The sequence below is a fragment of the Elgaria multicarinata genome, chromosome 1, assembly GCF_023053635.1.
Source record: "Elgaria multicarinata webbii isolate HBS135686 ecotype San Diego chromosome 1, rElgMul1.1.pri, whole genome shotgun sequence".
NCBI lineage: Eukaryota > Metazoa > Chordata > Lepidosauria > Squamata > Anguidae > Elgaria > Elgaria multicarinata.
In genome coordinates, this window is record NC_086171.1 from 105,406,651 (window position 1) to 105,425,976 (window position 19,326).

General features: G+C 44.3%; 2 protein-coding genes across 2 annotated transcripts in view; one reads left to right on the forward strand and one right to left on the reverse strand.

Annotated features, from left to right (window-relative positions):
- Nucleotides 1–9,628, forward strand: part of KIAA1614 (KIAA1614 ortholog) — a 40,814-nt gene extending 31,186 nt beyond the window's left edge. The window contains exons 9-10 of the mRNA XM_063134444.1: nucleotides 397–581; nucleotides 8,265–9,628. Of these exons, the coding sequence (XP_062990514.1) occupies nucleotides 397–581; nucleotides 8,265–8,458 (379 nt within the window). The 3' untranslated portion in view covers nucleotides 8,459–9,628. The remainder of the gene's footprint in view (nucleotides 1–396; nucleotides 582–8,264) is intronic.
- The window catches only part of STX6 (syntaxin 6), a 590,646-nt gene that overhangs the window by 544,352 nt on the left and 26,968 nt on the right, over nucleotides 1–19,326 (reverse strand). The window lies entirely within an intron of this gene.

Sequence of the window (19,326 nt, forward strand, 5' to 3'; positions counted from 1 at the left end):
TCTTTAAAAAAGGCCCACGGAAGCGCCTTCGCAACGACGTGTAGATCTGGCCCCAATATTAGGAATGAAAGAAATACAGATCTTCAACGCATCTCCTTGGTAGTATGCCTCATTGAACCCAACAGGTAAATATGCATAGGATTGGTCTGCAAGGCTCACTCCTCAAGAATCCAAATTACTCGATGCTCCGGATATTCCTTCCATCTTTTCATGCATTTTCCATTATGATGTGAGCTAGAAACATACTTTCATTAAAAACCAAGGCATAGAATCTAGGACCCATGATGGCTGTGCACTCCCTGAACTCAAGTTTCAGCTCCACGTAGGGTCCTTTTGTCCTGCATGAGGCAGAGTATTTGTTCCCCCACGTGCTTCATTGTTCCCTCTTCCTTCCAGGAAAGGAGGAGCTCCACACCGACGTTCCCTCAGTGTGGAGGACATTGGCTCCCCCAACTTGGCAAGAACTGTGGGGAGGGTAGTGGAAGTTTTCCCAGATGGAACTAGCCAACTAGAACTGCAGCGTTCTCCGCAGGGCAACTTCGGATTTCGTGTCTCTTCAGGAAATGGCCGTCCTGATACAGGTATGTCCCGTGTAGCCAATTGCCTGAAATCTTGAACAAACGGGCCCTCAATTCACTTTTTAAACTGCTGGTTGCAGTGTCTCTGGAATTAGCAAATGCAGATGTGAGTTCTTCTGCTACCCATTAGCATGACTCTTTTCCCCTGAAGCTGGCTGACATTTGTTTTATTTATTTTATGTTATAATTTGTACCGAGCCTTTCAGAGAATGCAGTGCAGAGTTTAAACGTTTATTTTTCAACTGGGAGATCTTTTTTAATGTACAGAACCCATTAATTTACAACAGGGATGTCTCAACGCTTTCAGCGTAGGGGGGCAGATCATCCAGAGACGAACTGCTCATGGCTGCTCTCTCCCTAGCCATGCTGTCACTCTCACAACAACTTTTCAAGGAAATGAAAGGATTCGAGATGTTTGGTCATAGTTCCTCAACATCTCATCTAGTTTAATATTTGGGCAGGTTTGGGAGATAGCAGGCAAAACGTATTGTGCTTCCACACTAAAACCTTTGGCTGCTATGTCCTGATGGCTAAGTGCAACATCCATTATCATAGGCAGTAAGTCTATATACGTTAGTTGCTGTGGAACATGGGTGGGAGGGGAGATCTACACTACTGCTTTAAAGCGCTTTATAACAGTTTTGACAACTGTTGGGGCCTAGGACACACTGCGTATACAGGTTTCAAAACGTTTTCAAAGCGCTTTAAAAGCAGTAGTGTAGATCCCCCAGTCCTGCTTGTTCATCCCTGGCCGATGGCTGTGAACAGAGTGCTGGACTAGATGGACCCTTGTTCTGATCCAGCGTGGCTATTCTTCTGTTATTTAATGCTATATAGTGGACACTCTTCTGCAGTGCGTTGGAAGCTTTACGTAACAACCATTTCCCCCCTGCTAACATCCCACATCTTTCTTCGAGACTCCAAATGCCCATTACCGTAGCACTGAGAACCCCCCAGAGCTAGGCATTGATCCAGGTGTGCAGCTGTGGCTGGGAAGAGCCGGAGCCCTGCCGCCATCTGACCACACGGTTGTTTGTCACCCTCAGAATTTAGCGCCCAAGGCAGCCATTCTGCTCTCCCCGGCAGCTCCTCCTTGTTTTTCATCTCCAAAGTAGTTCAGCAACTCAGTTTACACTAACTTTTCTTTAAATAAAACCCCAAAACAAACTGACAATACTTTAAATTTTAAATGTTTATCACTTAACTTTTTTTTAAAAAAAGTCAGTTCGAAATGAATTGCCAAACTGGGAGGACAAAGTGCTGAAAATGCCAGCAATAACCAGCCAGTCCTTGCAAAGCACAGCTGCCGTTTCTTACAAACTGGCTGGTCTGGTTCTCCTTGAAAAGGAAATCATTTATCAGTGCATAACGTTGGCAGGACACCTCCACAGCAGCTTCACCATTGAAATAATGTACACCTGGGTTACCATAGAAGTTAGTAGACTCTGTGATTCCTGATTCACAAGCATTGCTCCGTCCCCCACTCCCTCTCTGCGAGGCGGTGTCCAGTGATGCATTCTCACAATCGTGGCATGCTGAGCCCACTGGATTTAAGCGCTCTTGCGCCCTCTCATTTCCTCAAGGCATATTTAGGAAGAGCTGCTGTGACCCCCCCTAGAGCAAGAGCTGCTTGTGTTTTCTTTTCCTTTGTCAGTTTGTCAAAACCCAAGTCTGAAGTGCTTCCTGAACCTCGGACTACCTCTGAAATAGGAATTCATCCACTGTGTGCCGTCACGAGGAAGGATCTGCAGGGCAACCAGATAGTCTAGCAAGGAACCCTCTTAAAAATAGGAGGGTGGCGCAGGTCCTACAGTCCTGCCTGATCCCTGGAAAAGCTCCCAGGGCCAGGCTTGCTCAGTGTTTGGAGCAACAACGAGATAAGGCTGCTCCTTGTGACGGTCTGCCTTTGCTTCTGCACGGTTCTGCTTCACTTCAGTCTCACTTTCATTTTGCAAGAACAAAGGAACAGGAAGGTACCAATTCCAGGGAATGAAGGAGATCTTCAGGTATACAAGAAACTATTTTTTTTTATTGAGCCCAATGCACTTCAAATGGAATTCTTCTTCAGGGGCACGCTTGTCGCAAATTAATTCTGAATTAGTTTGGATCACTAAAAAAATATATGATTGTGAACCTGGAGGTCTTCTGTTGCACAAGCACGCGCACACAGTTGCAGAAACTGGGTCTTGCCCCACATTAACCACATCACTACTTACTTTAGAAATACTTTACCCTCAGAGCTCTGTCTTTGGCCCAAAACATGGGAGGAAAGGAAAGGAAAGGAACCTCTCGTGCAAGCACTGAGTCATTACTGACTCTTGGAGGGACGCCACCTTTCACTGACGTTTTCTTGGCAGGCCTTATAGCAGGGTGGTTTGCCGTTGCCTTCCCCAGCCGTTATTACCTTTCTCCCAGCTAACTGGGTACTCATTTTACCGGCCTCGGGAGGATGGAAGGCTGAGTCGACCCAAGCCGGCTGCCTGAAACCAGCTTCCGCTGGGATCGAACTCAGGCTGTGGGGAGAGTTTCGGCTGCAAGGTGCTTACAGATTAGGCTTTTATGCAATCATTTTATGCAATTTTATTGGGGATCCAGACAATGTCGTCTTCCATTTGTAACCCTCCCATGTTTTCCAATTAATTCTTCTGTCTTTTTTCTTTTCTTTTGGTACTTTAGAAAATCACTCTTATGTAATCCTCAGCACACAACCCACTTTGGGCTGTCCTGCCCTACAACACTGAAACACGAGTAAAAAGGCAGATTCTGGAAATCACCCAAACGCCTTCTTATGCTAGGATCCCACTGTAAGTTTTTTTTTAGGCTAAGACCGTCCCAAAGTGGGTCAGATGGCAAGAGTAATTGAATACAGATGTTCCCAGGTTCTTTTCCCAGATAAGCTCTGGGGAACGTTGCAATATTTGTGACTGAGACGACAAGTGTTTGTCTTGGCTTTGAGCACTCTGGTTCCAAGAATTTAATGGGTTCATCATTGCAATACTCTGGATTTCTCCGACACTGTCTCCACCCTAGCAAATTTTAGAGATGACCTGGCATGCCGCCAGACCTAACCAGCTCTGGTTCCTAGCTCACCTCTGTCAGGAAGTCTTAATGTTGTTAAAGAGGCAATTTTTTTTCATTTAATTGGCTTAGGCAAAATTCTTCCCAACCACCATCCTGCTCCTCTTATTAGAACTCTTCTCTCTTCTGTTGATGATGCACTTGTGTGACTATTCACTATTTGCCTTCCTATGCCCAACTATGAAATAGCTTTTAGCCCAAACTAAACCTGGCAATGACTACTTGATTGCAGAATCCAGTTTTCATTATTGGCCCTTTTCAAGTTTCCCACCTCTCTTTATTTAGTGCACTACATCAATTTTAGTGGGGTAGCTATGGGGTACTGCAGGGTACAGTCCCCTTCCCTGAATTTCCAATTTTCCTATAAACATTTAGAAAGTCTCTGGCAAACGTCCATGAGATCGAAGAGGCAATGCCCTCCGCTTGAATGTTGCACTCATGTGCACACTCAGTTCCTGCCTATAGACGTGTTGGCATGAACACAGAATGCTCTGCAACACTCTTTAAGGGAACAAAAAAGCAAGGCTGGGGCATATTTGAAGGGAGAATCAACAAGTAGATGACAGGTGAAGCACCCACTGGTCCCCCCCAGACCCTCGTTAGCATTATTAGGGGAAAACACACTTGAAACACCCCTCACAATATGTATCGCAACCCTGAGGGACAAAACTGAAATGAAATATAGCCAGCATGTGAGGCCTGGACATATTTTGGCTCATGTCTGGGAAACCACTGGGTTCATCCTAAGCCAAAACATGGGGGACAAAACGCCAGTTCTCTTTTCTATCCAGCAGTGGGGCTCTTCTGAACTTGATGAACCGATATTTAGAGCATCCAATTTGCTGTAAAGGTAGAGAAGTGCAATTACAATTAAATATAAACGGAATAAGCCCGAAAGGGCTCAAACAATTGGCAATTTAAGTGGGCAATCCTGAGTTTCTTCTATTGCTTGCATTAAGGTCGTCAGATGCCATTCTGGGCAGGGCTAATGTTTCTCTTTGCCTGCAGGGATCTATGGAGGTAGACCCACTTCCAGGGTTTTGGACAACCCTAGTGTCTACTAGCTGGTAGGGAGGTGATTCAGGCTCTGCTGCAAATGGTGTAGATCAGACTTCCACAACCTGGGCCCCTTCGGAAGTTTTGAATTACAGCTCCCATAATCACTGACTGTTTCCTGGGGCTGATTGAAAGTGAAGTCCAAAACAACTGGAGGGCACCTGGTTGGGGAAGACTGGTATAGATGGTATGGGCCATGGCCTTATAGCAGGCTTTGCGGTATGGGCCACCTCATAATGCAGTATAGTCCTGTCTACAATGTCCACATACTAATTGCTGTGCACTTTTTCCTCCTAGAACTGTGACTTCTGTGTTTCATTTTCTTAAATATTGACCTTGTGCAAGTGTATTGTAGACCCACTTCTGCAAGTCCACAGCCAGAAATCATGCCTGTTTAGGTTACCTGTTACTCTCTCGGCAAGCATGGACCTTGAGTAGCTGTGGAGGTTGTCCAGGTTTTAAGGCTAGCTTTGTCAGGAGTCCTGCCAGAGAAGGAAGGTGGCAGTTTCTGAGTTCAGAGAGCAAGTCATGTGTCCTTGTGCAGCAGCATATTTGGGAGGCTGACATTAGGGGGATACAGGCCCTATATTTCTATGCATACTTCTCAAGTGTATTATTAGGGGGGAGGGGAAAACACATTTAGATCTCAAGTATCTTGAATTACAATGGAAAATCCTGCATTTGAGAAAGAGCTGCCAACCACCCTGAAAGTGTCATAAGTGAGTTTTAAAGCTGGTGGGAGTTTGCAAGGCCAAAGGGAAGGCAGAGGAGCTTGAAATGAAAACTAAATGGAGATTCCTGAATAAGAAACCCTTGAGAATTATGGTTGAGAACAAGGTCATTGTGAAGAAGGAACAGCAGAAGCAGGAAATGTACCACCTTCCACTTCATCAGATTAGTGCAATTATTAGCGTAAACATGCACTAATAACCTCAATTTAGTTGGGTCCTTACACTGTAGAATACTTTGGGTTATGGTTAATGCACGTGGATGAATGGATTTTGAGAGTTTTTGTTTCATAAACAGGTTGTCTCAATGTGTCGAAAATCCTCTCCAAAATCAGGAGGAGGAAACAGAGGATGTAGGTCAAGGCAGGACTGACTACCAGTGATTGGCATAGCTTTAAAATGCTGTACAAGTTCCACAGTTCCTAACTCCCATCTCATCCTAGCTTACTTGAGGCTAGAAAGGAAGAAAGAATAAAGCAACAGGCACGTTAGTAAAGGAATTACCAAAAGGAACATGATGTTTTTGGTGAATGATTTGAGAAGGAAGTTTAATGGAAGAGATGTAGCTCCCTGATGACTACTTGCACTTCCACTGGAAAGTAGAAACTTGAAATTGGGCCCCCGATGACTGGATCCATCATCAGGAGCCCTCTTTGACACCTCTCATGTGCCGAGATGTACAGCAAGGTAGACAATGAGTTTAAAGAAGCTCCAGGCTGTAGACTGTCCCAATCAGAATTGACTGAAACATTGTGTTGGTAAAATAATTCTACAAATGTAGCAATTCAATTCAGGATCAGGTGTGTAGGAAAGCCAAGGCAGGAGTCAAGACCAAGGGAATAGGAGCTTGGGCAGTTTCCTTGTGCCAGAGATGAGTTGCAGTGACCTCTGAGGGCTTTACAATGCCTGGTGGGCCAGTGCAGGACGCTGGGTCAGACAGGTTGGTACTGCATTCTAGATAGTGTCCTTGAAGACCAAGCCTTGGTCTGCCAGGCTTGCAGGGGAAACAGACCACCAATGCACAGGAGGTCAGGTGCCGAATTGTAACTTCTGGGGTCCTGGTTTCAGAGGTCACACGTTACTCACATGAATGGAAGTAGATATAGCAGCCATCTGCTCATATAGAGAAAACACCTTGCTATGCAGTGGAACATCTGGAGCCTTATGTCCACCGCCAGTGTAGTTTTAGGCCTGACCTACCCCAAAATCTCTGGCTATGGAATTGCTTTGTACTCCCAAACTCAGGATCAGTTGAGACCAGGAAAAGGAGGGTGAGGGTGCAATAGGCTGCATTAAAAGCCAAGCTAGAAGGTGAAAGTTGTCTGGATTGATAGCACAACTTAAAATGTTAAAAAAAAAAAACACGGCAAGAAACTCTTCCTCTCCCCACCCCAAGGAGTTTTTTTTTCCATTTTTACAACACTGAAAATATGAAATATTTTCTCTTTTGGAAAGAGCTAAAAAAAATCAAGACAAGGTTTTATTCACTCAAGATATGCCATATGAAGATTTAAATGTAAGGTTATCTGCAGCATTAGGAATGGTAATTCCTTTGAATATTGTACAACACTCAAAACCAAGATGTAGTTCTGCACCTAAAGCAGCCTTCCTCAATATGGTGCCCTCCAGAAGATTTGGACTACAATTTCCATCAGCCCCAACCAGCATGACTAATGGTTGGGGAAGATGGGAGATAGAGTTCAAAACATCTTGAAAGCACCAGCTTGGGGGAGGCTGACCTAGAGGGTGTTTGCCATCTTCATGGGATGAGCATACAGGGGCCTTCTTTATTTATGAATTGCTGCTTCCCTTTTTCTGATAACCTTTGATTTACTTTGGATACTAGAAACAAATATTCAGCTTCTGTTGTCCTTTTGACCTGTGGCTTCTCCCTTTTCACATTCCACCACAAGGGAATTTCCAGCTACAGACTATAGAGATCTTGAAAGCTTGCATATTTTTGGTGTTTCGGTCAGCCCAATAAAGGTATTATTATGCACTGATACAAATGATTTAGGTATTCAGTGTTTTCAAGGTTATTATCAAATTTAATTTGATATCCAAATATGCTGCTAGTCCTTAATATTATGGCTTTATGTGACTGTTTCTGTCCATATAATGCACTTCCTCTTATTTATAATACATTTTGTGGAGGTTTGGTTTTCAACATTTTCCCTTCTCAGTTGGAAAAAAAAATCCCTAAAATATGTGATCAGGTAGTATAGGATGCAGTAGTTTACAGCTCTCTAGTACTGGGTATATTTGCAATTTCGATGTATAAAACTAAGGCATCCTGTACTACCTATCCTACATACTACCTAACCTACCTATCCTATAGTTTTGAGGCTGTAATCTGTTCACCCTAACCTGGGACTAAGCTCCACTAAACACTAATATTTTTAGTATTTTTAATTATTATTTTATATTGTTATTATACTTTTACATTATTTTCATACTATATTTTCCGTACATTGTGTTGTGCACTGTGTAGAGATTTTAGAGCGTTAAGCAGTATAAAAATAGCATAAATTTTAATAAACAGTGTGTGCGCCTTACTTCGAGTATGCATAACATTGCGCTATACATTTCCTAAATATGTCAAATTTTACATTTATATATCAAGTTATAATTGATGTGTCATATTGTTAAAGCATTAAAATAAGTTTAGGTTTGTTAAGAAATTATTCATAACATTTATTTCAATTTCCCCCCAAATATCCATTTCTCTCTGGAGAGAAGCTGTTCCCCCCAACCCCATGGCTTCAACATTTCTGGAAATCTTACATCTCTAAATACTGAACAGATTTTCCCCCTTTCTTGGCAGGCATCTATGTCCAGGAGATGGCAGACTCCAGCACAGCTAAACTCTATGCTGGGCTGCTAGGAGTTGGGGACGAGATCCTGGAAGTGAACGGTGCCAAGGTTGCTGGGCTGGGGTTGGCCCAGATCAATGAACTTCTGTTGTGGGCCGACACCCTCTCCGTTAGAGTGCTGAGGCAGAGGCCGGTTCGGCGGTAGCAAAGACGTACAGGGGCTCACAAGAGCTGCCTGAACGTGAAGCTTCTACGGAGCAGTTGCAAGGAGCCTCTGGTGCCTACTGGCCCTGCCTGGGACTTGGAGCAGAGCTCAGTTCTCATTTCTGTATCGATGCCTTTTGGACGTGGACACGGGCAGTGGTGCAGCCCAACCCCATGGGTTATTCTGCTATGCAAGCTGGTGTGCGCTAAATACTTAATTTAGGCGAGGTTTCGGCAGACAATATGGATCCTTCTCTCCCCGCGATTAAGAAGCAGGAATTAGCAGGGGGCATTTGGCACTGACCTACACATTTGTTGGAGTGACAGGGACTTACCAAACTTGCGGTTAGAGAGTTATCTCCCCACCCCGCAAAACATATCCCCACATTTCCCCTCCCCCATTAAAATTTGAAAGTTGCTGGATCGTCTTAAATTCATATTCTAAATAAAATAGGCTGGGTGGTTACAGAAAGGCTCTTAAAAGGTATTTAAGCCATAATTGGTCCATTGCTCCACATCAAATTATATATCTTCTAATGCATCTGTTCAACATGTTGAAGAAAAGCGTGGATGCACCAGCGATGAATCTTCTCCTCAGGAAGCTTCTAAAACTTGACAGGTCTTTCTTTGGCTCTGTTTTGGGTAACTATGTTAGTTGCATCCCTTGATGAAAGAGTAAGTTGTCCGTACTGGAGTTTGTGGCTTGCCTGGGTCCGCTCTGAATCTGGTATGTCTACTACATTACAAATGTAAATCTTCTAATCTATGTATCGGTTGTTGTCCTGTTGGGGGGTGCTAAACATCCCTATTAGAGGATTCTCAACCACCTACACACTGTAATTCCCAAGGTCCTTTACAGGAAAGGTCCTAGAACTTGTAGATTTGTAAAAGGGCTAGACATCTTTACCAGAGATACCGCTTAAGCGCCCATGTTCTTTACAGAAAGCCACAAAAGTTCAAATCAGTTTATGTTGCTACTGACCATGTGCCCAAACTCTCTGCTGCAGCAGTAAGAGTTCAGGCCTGCCCTGGTCAGGAGCAACCAGTTCTGTGCGATATGTGAGGTGTTCACTTCCATTCATCTGGAATAGAAGGAGGTGGGTGACTTTATTTTCCCACCCCACCCTCACAAATTGGCCAAAATGGAGGGTTTGTTGCCCCCTGCAGATTCCAGTATACGTAAGAACATCTTGAAGAAGCTGTGCTGGATCAGACCGAAGGTCTATCAAGTCCAGCATTCTGTTCCTAAAGAGACAGCTTGCTTCCAATGAGAAGCCCACAAGCAGAACACGAGTTCAAGACACCACCTTCCTGCTTGTGTTCCCAAGCAACTGGTGTTCAGTGACATACTGCCTCTGATACCACAGGTATTTATATAGCTATCATGATGAGAAGCTCTTAATACTCTGAGCTACCAAAAGCTTCACTTTGGGGGAACCTTCCTCAGTAGTCACCTTCTATCAGCCTATAGCCCAATTCTAAAAACTAGCCTGGCCTTCATATTCCTGCCTCCTCATGTTCAGCATATGACAATGACCGCTTTTCCAGGAAGTAATAAACCTGTTTCTGGGCTGTACAGTTTCAGACTGAAGGTGTGGCTCGCACGACTGAATGCTCCTCAGTACAAGAAGATTGCATAGAAAAGGGTGTGAGGGCTAGGCCAGAATCCTCCCCAGTGTGCTAGTTTTCTGCATGTAGGCATTGTTTTGTATAGACGGACATTCAATTTTGTGGGCCCCTACCACCTGCGGGTGTGAAATGGCACAGTTGACCACCTCAGTGAGAATTAGCCCTGCATTTGCTGCCACGGTGAAGATGTGCACTCTTCTTTGCTATGTGTCTTGGAGCCATCTTGCTTTGTCACTAGCCTAAAAGACCAGGTTCCCTCAAGAGCTGAATTTGACAGGAGAGGTCTCTGTTGTGAAGACTGTGCTGTGTACAGCCCTGCTCTGCAGCCATGGGCTGCTCTGCACAGCACCGCAAAGCCTCTCTACCTTGGTGCACTGTCTTTCTATAATTAAATTATTTTTTAAAGCAACCACGTGCCTTTGGCTTTGAGTCATTGATGAAAGAGCAGCTTTGTGCATTAAAAGGAGGGTTAGGTGAAGTCAGGGGCTGCATTAGGGGCAGCCTTGGGATCTCTGTGCTCTAAACCTGAGGAAGTGGAGACTGCAGCAGTGAAGCCCAGTTACTCTACTTTGCTCTGTCCCAGGGACTGGAGAAAGGAAAAGAATAGGAAGGAGCAGATGATGGCCAGGGATGGCTCAAAGCACTTTTGTGCTGAGCACAGAAAATCCAAAGCACACTTTCCCCCCTCTCCCCACCACCACCACCACCACACATGGGCAAATTGCACTGCAAAGGTCTTTGCCTTGATCCAGTGACTTGATGGTTGGCTGTGATGCTCAATGGGGGTTTCAGAGGTGTCTCTGTTTCCCATTGCTTTTGCTCATGTTCCCTCATGAGGGGGGCTATTAGAGGAGGAGTGTTAACTATGAACACTGAAGTCCTCTCAAAATATCAATCAAAACTCCAACTGAGTTTTGGAAGGGACACAGTGTTGATGGTGCGTGCGAAGGTAGGTAGATGATGAGGAAGCCTGGCTGAATGGGACAGGCACATACTTGTAGCTGGTGACAGAAAACTTGGGGTTTCTGGCGCAGAACACCACAAAACTTTGGAATTCTGAGGGGATACCAGACTTTGGAGTTTACACATAACACAACCGTTGGAGACCAGGCTGAACTGTTAACTCTGAGGGATGGTGTACAAGGTCCAGTAATACATAGCTCCCTGTGGGCTCCCTCACCATCAGCTGCTTGAATTGGTAACTGGTTCATAAAGGACAGCCCTTTGGCTGCCAGCTATACTACTTTATCATGTTTATCCCACCCTCCAAGGTGCCATATCCTGGGTGCCATATCCTGAATTTATCCTGTTTTATCCTCAAACACACACACAGCCTTTGTGGGATAGGTTGAACTGTGACAGAGTAACTGCCCCAGGATAACCCTGTGTGTTTAATGAATCTAGGGGATGCTTCCAGACCAACTCCCTAGTGCGGAAGCTGTACTCTGGTTACTGCAGCACAAAGGCTCACTGCTTTCGGGTTTTTTCTTTTTCTTTTTAAGATGCCATCGCATCACACTGTTTTGTATTTCTGGAACTTTTTGGTGAGAAATGAGCAGGGGGAGCAACTGCACTCCCTTAAAGCCACAGATTGGCTGAATATGGCTTTGAACCCTGATCTCCCAGGCCTGATTTCCAAAGCTCTAGCCACTGGGACATCAAAAGGAGTAAAAACAGCGTTTGGTTTTCGAAAACACGTCATGGCTTAAGTGGATGATCTGCTGAGTAAAGTGAAGCCCACAGGGCAGCATTTTAATTCTGGGTGCCCAGCCAGCAACAGGGGGAAACACCCCTGGGAAAAGGCCAGTGCTACAGCTAAAGATGGAGCTTGGGGCTGAAGTCTGGGGCCTCCCCAAATGAACGCCTTTGAGGGTGCCAGGAAGTGGGGGCAGCAGCAGACAGGCGCAGCTTCAGCATTTGGCCAACATGGATGACATCATCACCATATTTATATCATGCCTTTTTTCCAAGACTGGGACTCAAGGTGGCTTTACAAGTTAAAACATGCAGTTAAAACAGAGATATACAAAAATTAAAAAATAATTAAACATGCTACAATATTAAAACATTTAAAATACAGATAATTTAATAATAAATCCAACATAAAAACAACACATAAAGAGAGGTCCAGGCTACCCACCCCCCCAAAGGCCAGCTGGAACAGAAAACTTTTAGCCGGCCTCTGGAAACACACCAGGGAAGGAGCCAGTCTAGCTTCCCTGGGAAGGGAGTTCCATTGCTCCGGGGCAGCCACCGAGAAGGCCCTCTCCTGCGTTCCCACCAGGCGTGCCTGTGATGGTGGTAGGACCAAGAGAAGGGCCTCCCCTGAAGATCTCAGAGTACGGGCAGGCTCATAAGGAAGAATACGGTCTTTCAGATAACTTGGACCCAAGCCATACAGGGCTTTATAGGTTTTAACCAACACTTTGAATTGTGCCTGGAAACAGTCTGGAAGCCAGTGGAGATGTTTTAACAAAGGGAGTTGTATGCTCCCTTTAACCAGCCCCAGTCAACAATCTGGCTGCAGCTCTTTGAACCAGCTGAAGTTTCTGAACACTCTTCAAAGGCAGCTCCACATAGAGCGCATTACAGTAATCCAAATGGGATGTAATTAAGGCATATGTCACTGTGGCCAGGTCAGACATCTCTAGGAACAGGCACAGCTGGAGCACTAGCTTTAACTGTGCAAATGCACTCCTGGCCACTGCCAAAACCAGGCTCAGCGCTGGATCCAGAAGTACACCCAAGCTGTGAACCGGTGTCTTCAGGGGGAGTGTAACCCCAGCCAGCACAAGCTGAATCACTATTCCCTGATCTGCCTTTCAACTGACTGGGAGCAACTCTGACATGACTGGATTAAGCTTCAATTTGTTCGCCCTCATCCAGTCCATTACTGCCAACAGACACTGGTTTAGCACTGAAGCAGCTTTCTTGGAACTGGGTAGCAAGGAGTAGTAGAGATGGGTTTCAACGTAAACTATACGGACATGCCAGGTCCTACTTGGGCTGGCCCTGCTCACTACTGCATTATTTCTTACTTTAAAAAAATATAGTCAGGGGGAGATGGACAGCCACGCAAATGGTTAAAGATGCTCATTTTATTAATTTTTACATCAAATATATACCGTATTTCTTCGATTCTAAGACACACTTTTTTCCCTATATAAACATCTCTAAAAACAGAGTGCGTCTTAAAATCGTGGGTGCAATTATTCTTAGAATCAAAGCTTTTTTTCTGTTGGTGGTACTGAAATTAGTGTGCGTCTTACAATCCATGGCGTCTTACAATCGAAGAAATACAGTATTATCCTTTCCTACAACAAAATAGAGCTTATGCCCCAGTAAATGTGTTTAGCATCAGGGCAGCAGAAACCAACTCTGTTTTTTTTTCCTGATGGTGCTCTGATTTAAGAGAGTTTAAAATGTGGAACTGCACATGCTCAGAGTATTGCTCCCCCCTTTTTTTGTAAGCAGGATTGACAAACACTGTTTTTTCCTCTCCCTCTAACATGCCAGGAATGTAGAAGCAGTTGAAAAGCTTGGAATGATGGGGAGAAGTGAAATGTGCGTCGTGTGCTTCACAACTGAAGCAACTCACATGGCAGTATCCCATAAGACTCCCATAAGAATATTAAGTCAAGGATCTAAAATTACTGAGCTGCACCACTGAAAAAGACACACGCCTCCATGTCCCTCCCCTGGGGTTAAGCTGAAGGTGTAGACTATATGGACGGCAATGATCCCACAATATAACTATATCCCTATGCAAATAGATAGGGAACTGACTCAGGCTGTGTGTGTTGCTACACCGTCAGATGGGCTAAAGGCAACACCACACAACAGCCTTATCCCATATAATTCAGTTGTGTAAATTGTTGCCACTATGACGGCACTTGCATTGGAATGATCCTGGCCGAGGTATTGGATGCAAAGTGCCCATTTTGGATCCTAAGCAGGTATGTATAGCCTAAATCGATCAGGGCCAAAGATGTTACACATTTATTTCCTGCCTTTCTTCCAAGGAGCTCACGGTGGCGCACATATGACTTTCTCCCCCTTTTCTCCCCCTCCACCCAATGAGAGTCTTAGGTCAGACTGAGAGCCAGTGACTGGCTCAAGGGAAATTGAACCCACCACTACACTTGCTGTTAAATACAGGGCTAACATCGTGCTGTTACTCCAGGGTGATCAGTGAGACTGCTAAGGCTGCTGCTGTAGCCACTTAGCTGTGCATTTTGAATCATTAATGACAATCTCCTCCCCTCTGGCTGTGCTGCAGCTGGGGATCTGGCACACAGGAAGCTTTTGCCCTGTGCCTGAAATATTATTTGTGCACTGAAGCAGGCAAGAAGAGGCTCTGCAGTCAGAGGTCACAGGAGAAGGATGCTGCTGCCAGATGGACAGAAATGCCTTCCAGGTGTTGCCTCCTAAAAAGGAACGGAGAGGGCAGCTCGAGGTTAACCCTCCGTTTACCTTTGCTTAGGTTTTGCTATCAAATATTATCAATGTTTTGTTTGGACCACATGTTTAGGTTCGGAGGTTAAGTTAAGGGAATATTTCTATCATTAATAAAATAATAAATGATTTCTATACCACTCGTCTACCATTTTAATCAGAGCCACCAAGCATCTCAATTAAGGGCAGCTATTAAAAACACAGGGTGCGATGAAGATTAAGGCTTTGGGGCTTCTGCATCCTCCTCCCCCCACCCCCGGGACTTTAAAGGCAACCATCTTGCCTCCCTCACCTTTATTTACCACTCTTCAGTCTGCTCTTCCTCTAAGGATCTCAGGATTTGGCTCTTCCGGGAGTTCCATCAAAATTCAAGGAATGCTTTAGCTTTTACCTTTAGATTTTAGATCTGAAACACATTTTGTATGAAGACCATAGTTGTGTTTTAGTGAGACCTAGACAAAACAGTTAACGATTGTGTTTGCATGATATGACAACCCATCGTAGGTTGTCTTGTGAAATAATGCAAGGTGGGTTGTCATGTCGTCTGAACTCAGACCGCTTCTCGCAGGGTGGCTTGTTTTTGAGCAACCAGCCACCCGCACAACCCTTGAGTTGTTGTAGGGGGTTGATTTACCTAGAAAGGGTTGGCATGTCGTCAGAACCCAGCAGATCCAACTCATTGGCCCCATTCAGAAGACACCTTAAACGATCGCTTTAACCCTGGTGGTTAAGCCAGAAAGCCAGGCTGTGTTCAGAAGACACCTTAAATCACAGCTTTAACCACGGTGGTTAAGCCAGAAAGCCTGATTCACCTTGGATAAAGTTTTGTGTTTCACCGCTGACGTTTTCTTGGCAGGCCTTATAGCGGGGTGGTTTGCCATTGCCTTCCCCGGCCGTTATTCCCTTTCCCCCAGCTAACTGGGTACTCATTTTACCGACTTCGGGAGGATGGAAGGCTGAGTCGACCCGAGCAGGCTGCCTGAAACCAGCTTCCGCTGGGATCGAACTCAGGCCACGGGGAGAGTTTCAGCTGCAGAAACTGCTGCTTTACCGCTCTGCGCCACACGAGGCTGAAGTAAGAGAGAGGGACACCCTATTTGGGAAAGTGGCAAAGAAACTGCCGTGACCATATGGAAAGGAGGACAGAGCTCCAGTATCTTTAACATTTATATAGAAAAGAGAATTTCAGCAGATGTCATTTGTAGGCATGCAGCACCTGGTGAAATTCACTCTTAATCAAAACAGTTAAAACTGCAGAAGCTATACTAGAATGACCAAATACAAAGGAAATTCCCTTTTCTATACCACTGTTGAAGACAGAGGAGCCCTGCCCTCCTTTTCATAAAGAAACCCATTTTAACATCCTGCAGGTCCATCTTGATTCTCTTTAGCGGCACTGGTGCTTCACTATGGCTATGCTGCCCGGGTTATTGCATGATTCTGTGATCACGGTGCCAGTTGTGGAATATGTGAATTTATTCCAAATGTGAAAGCAACTAAGTATACAGTTTATAGGCCAGGGTGAACCTTTCACTTCATCATGAGAAGAATCGAGTGGTTATTCCTCTGCTGGTTAATTTGGCTGCCAATCTTGCTACTATCTCAACATGGATTGAAGCCATTTCCTGGAGTGAGAGGCAACAGGCCATATTTCACAGGCCGTATTTTGCAGCCCAAAGATGACTCTGGAGACTGTTTTTATGCTGACAATCTAAGAGTGAGCATCTAAAAAGTCTCCTTTAAAGTGGTGAAAGAGCTTGCTTGTAGAGTATGAAAGAGTAACAACAACCTGTCCTTACAGGAATGTACCCATCCTTTCTACTTCTGATTGATGGAGGTGGCAAGCCTATGATAGTAACTTAAACAGAGACACAATGGGCAAATCCTGATCAAAATCAGTGAATTATTCTCCACGATTCAGTGGGGTCTTCTTTGGGATGAGTTTCTGCAACTCACAGAAAACGTCTTCTCTTCCGCTGCACTCTAGTATGCTCCAATGTACAGTTTGGGGATTAGCTGCTCTTACTGGCTCTGTCCAGGCCTGTCTGGAGCAGCAATTCTCAACTGATGGACTAGCGAACTCTACTTTGTAAAATTCCTATTTGTTTTGGCAATAGTCTCTCATCACTGTGTCAGAATAAGAGTGAGAACAGACGTATGCTTAAACGCCTCTAAGCACTTTCTGTGCTCCGTATGTATAGCCAGGCAACATATGCTAAGAAGGAGAAACTGCTGCAGCCCCAGCAGGCTGGTGAAGATTCCTTATTTGGAATGCAGCCCACAAGCTTCCTGTGTATGTCTGCAGGGGCAACAGGCAAAGACGTTTGAAAGAAAATACCTCCTTAAAGGGTTAAAGAGTTCTACTAGGAATGTCCCTGCATGGTGTGAAGGAAGTGGACCGGGAGACATTTTTCTCTCTCTCTCATAATACTACGCCCCGGGGTCATCCCATGAAGCTGATTTAGTGGGAGATTCAGGACAGATGAAAGGAAGTGCAGTGCATGCTTAAACTATGAAATTTGCTACCACAAAATGTAGTGATGACTTTAAAAGGGGGTTAGACAAGATCCTGGAGAAGGCTGGCAATAGCTACTAGTCCTGATGGCTCTATGCTACTTCCAGTATCAGAGTACATCAATTACTGGGGAAGATGGGCAGGAGGGTGCTTTTGCACCCATGCCCTGCTTGTGGATTTCCCGTGGGGAGATGGTTGGCTACTGAGAGAACAGAGTGCTGGACTGAAACGTTTGATAAGCAAATTGCCAATGTTTCAAGGAAGTGTGATGTAGTAGTAATGGGAGACTTCAATTATCCCGATATCTGTTGGAAGACAAATTCTGCCAAAAGTGGCCCCGCCAAGAAATTCCTGACATGTGTGGCTGATAACTTTCTCCTACAGAAAGTGAACGAAAGAATTAGAAGATCGGCTATCCTTCACCTGATTCTGACCAATAGGGATGACTTAGTGGATAAAGTGTCAGTTACGAGAACTCTGGGGAAAAGTGACCACATCATACTTGAGTTCTTGATTTTAAAGGATGCAAAAGCTGAGTGTAGCCATACGCATACTCTGGATTTTAAGAAAGCCGACTTTAATAAACTCAGAACTATGATGAGCAAGGTCTCATGGCAAGTGACCCTAATGAGAAAAGGAGTTCAAGATGAGTGGGAGTTTCTAAAAAAGGAAAATTTAAAAGCACAATTACAAACAATTCCAACAAGGAAAAAAAGATAGAAGACAACAGAAGAAACCAATGCGGTTCCACAAAAAGCTTAGAGATGACCTGAAAACAAAAAAAGGACACATATAGGAAGTGGAAGGAAGGCCAGGCTACAAAAGAAGAGTACAGACAGGTAGCACAGAAGTGCAGGAATAGCATCAGGAGGCTAAAGCTGAGAATGAGCTGAGATTAGCAAGGGATGCTAAAAGCAACAAAAAAACCTTTCTTCAGGTACATGCATAGTAAAAGACAGAGGAAAGAAATGGTGGTTCAACTACTGAACGAAGATGGCAAGGATCGTTTCCTTCACAACAAGGGGGTTCTGGGAGGAAAAAGGGGATTATGTCTATAAAGACGCAGTTCCATCATGAAAGGCTAAAAAGGGGAAACCCCACTGAGCAGTTGTTTTTAGTTACATTCCCTTGAACACTTATGGAAATGATGCCTTGAGCCTTTTACAATAACATTCACAATGTACATTTTAAGGGTGTGTGTGTGTCCAAGTGCAGACTGTGATATTTGGCATTGAGTTCAGTTTCCTAAGACGCGCTGCTCACATTTTAAAAAGCAAGTAGTTGTGAAAAGATGTGGACGGTGCAAAATGAGAGAAAGAATGCAAGCTTGCTTAACTTTGTGTAAGACATGCAAGTCATAGAAGGCAGCTTTTTTTTGATGAAGTATTTCAGTGTGTAGCACAGTGTACACAGCACTGGCAGGTTGCCAGCATCCAGAAGAACCATGGGCTAGAAGTAATTCTGACTAATTACTAGGGTTGCCACCCAATTAAAGAAATCCTAGTCACTTAGTGGTATGAGTTTCAATAAACTCTGCATATGAATAAAACTAGGGTGACCATATGAAAAGGAGGACAGGGCTCCTGTATCTTTAACAGTTGCATAGAAAAGGGAATTTCAGCAGGTGTCATTTGTATATATGGAGAACCTGATGAAATTCCCTCTTTATCACAGCAGTTAAAGCTGCAGGAGCTATACTAGAGTGACCAGATTTAAAAGAGGGCAGGGCACCTGCAGCTTTAACTGGTGTGATGAAGAGGAAATTTCACCAGGTTCCGGATAGATACAAATGACACCTGCTGAAATTCCCTTTTTCAATACAAGTGTTAAAGATACAGGAGCCCGGTCCTCCTTTTCATATGGTCACCCTAATAAAACAGCAGTTGAGTAGGAAACATTCATTCTTTGCTTTTAGACGATGCATCTGTATTGGGGCAAGCAGGAAGCGGCATCTTCGAAAAGCCCTGCCACTCTCGTGACTTTTGTAAGTACTTGTATTTCAAACAATTAAAACATCCTATTAATTATAGGTTATGAAATACAGTAACAGCCTAAAAAAATATTGTTGTGAGTAATAAAGGGTTGGTTCTGAAGGGAGTTATATATCATACTGTTAGTATGTATGTTATCAACGGACCTTGGCAAGGGCATGGAAATCGCCAGTCACAATAATTCTGAGTTTAATAGAGAAGGAAGATCTGGAACATGTTATTAATGAATAAGATCACAGCTTACAAACAATTCTGGGAAGGAAGAAACATCTCAGTGGA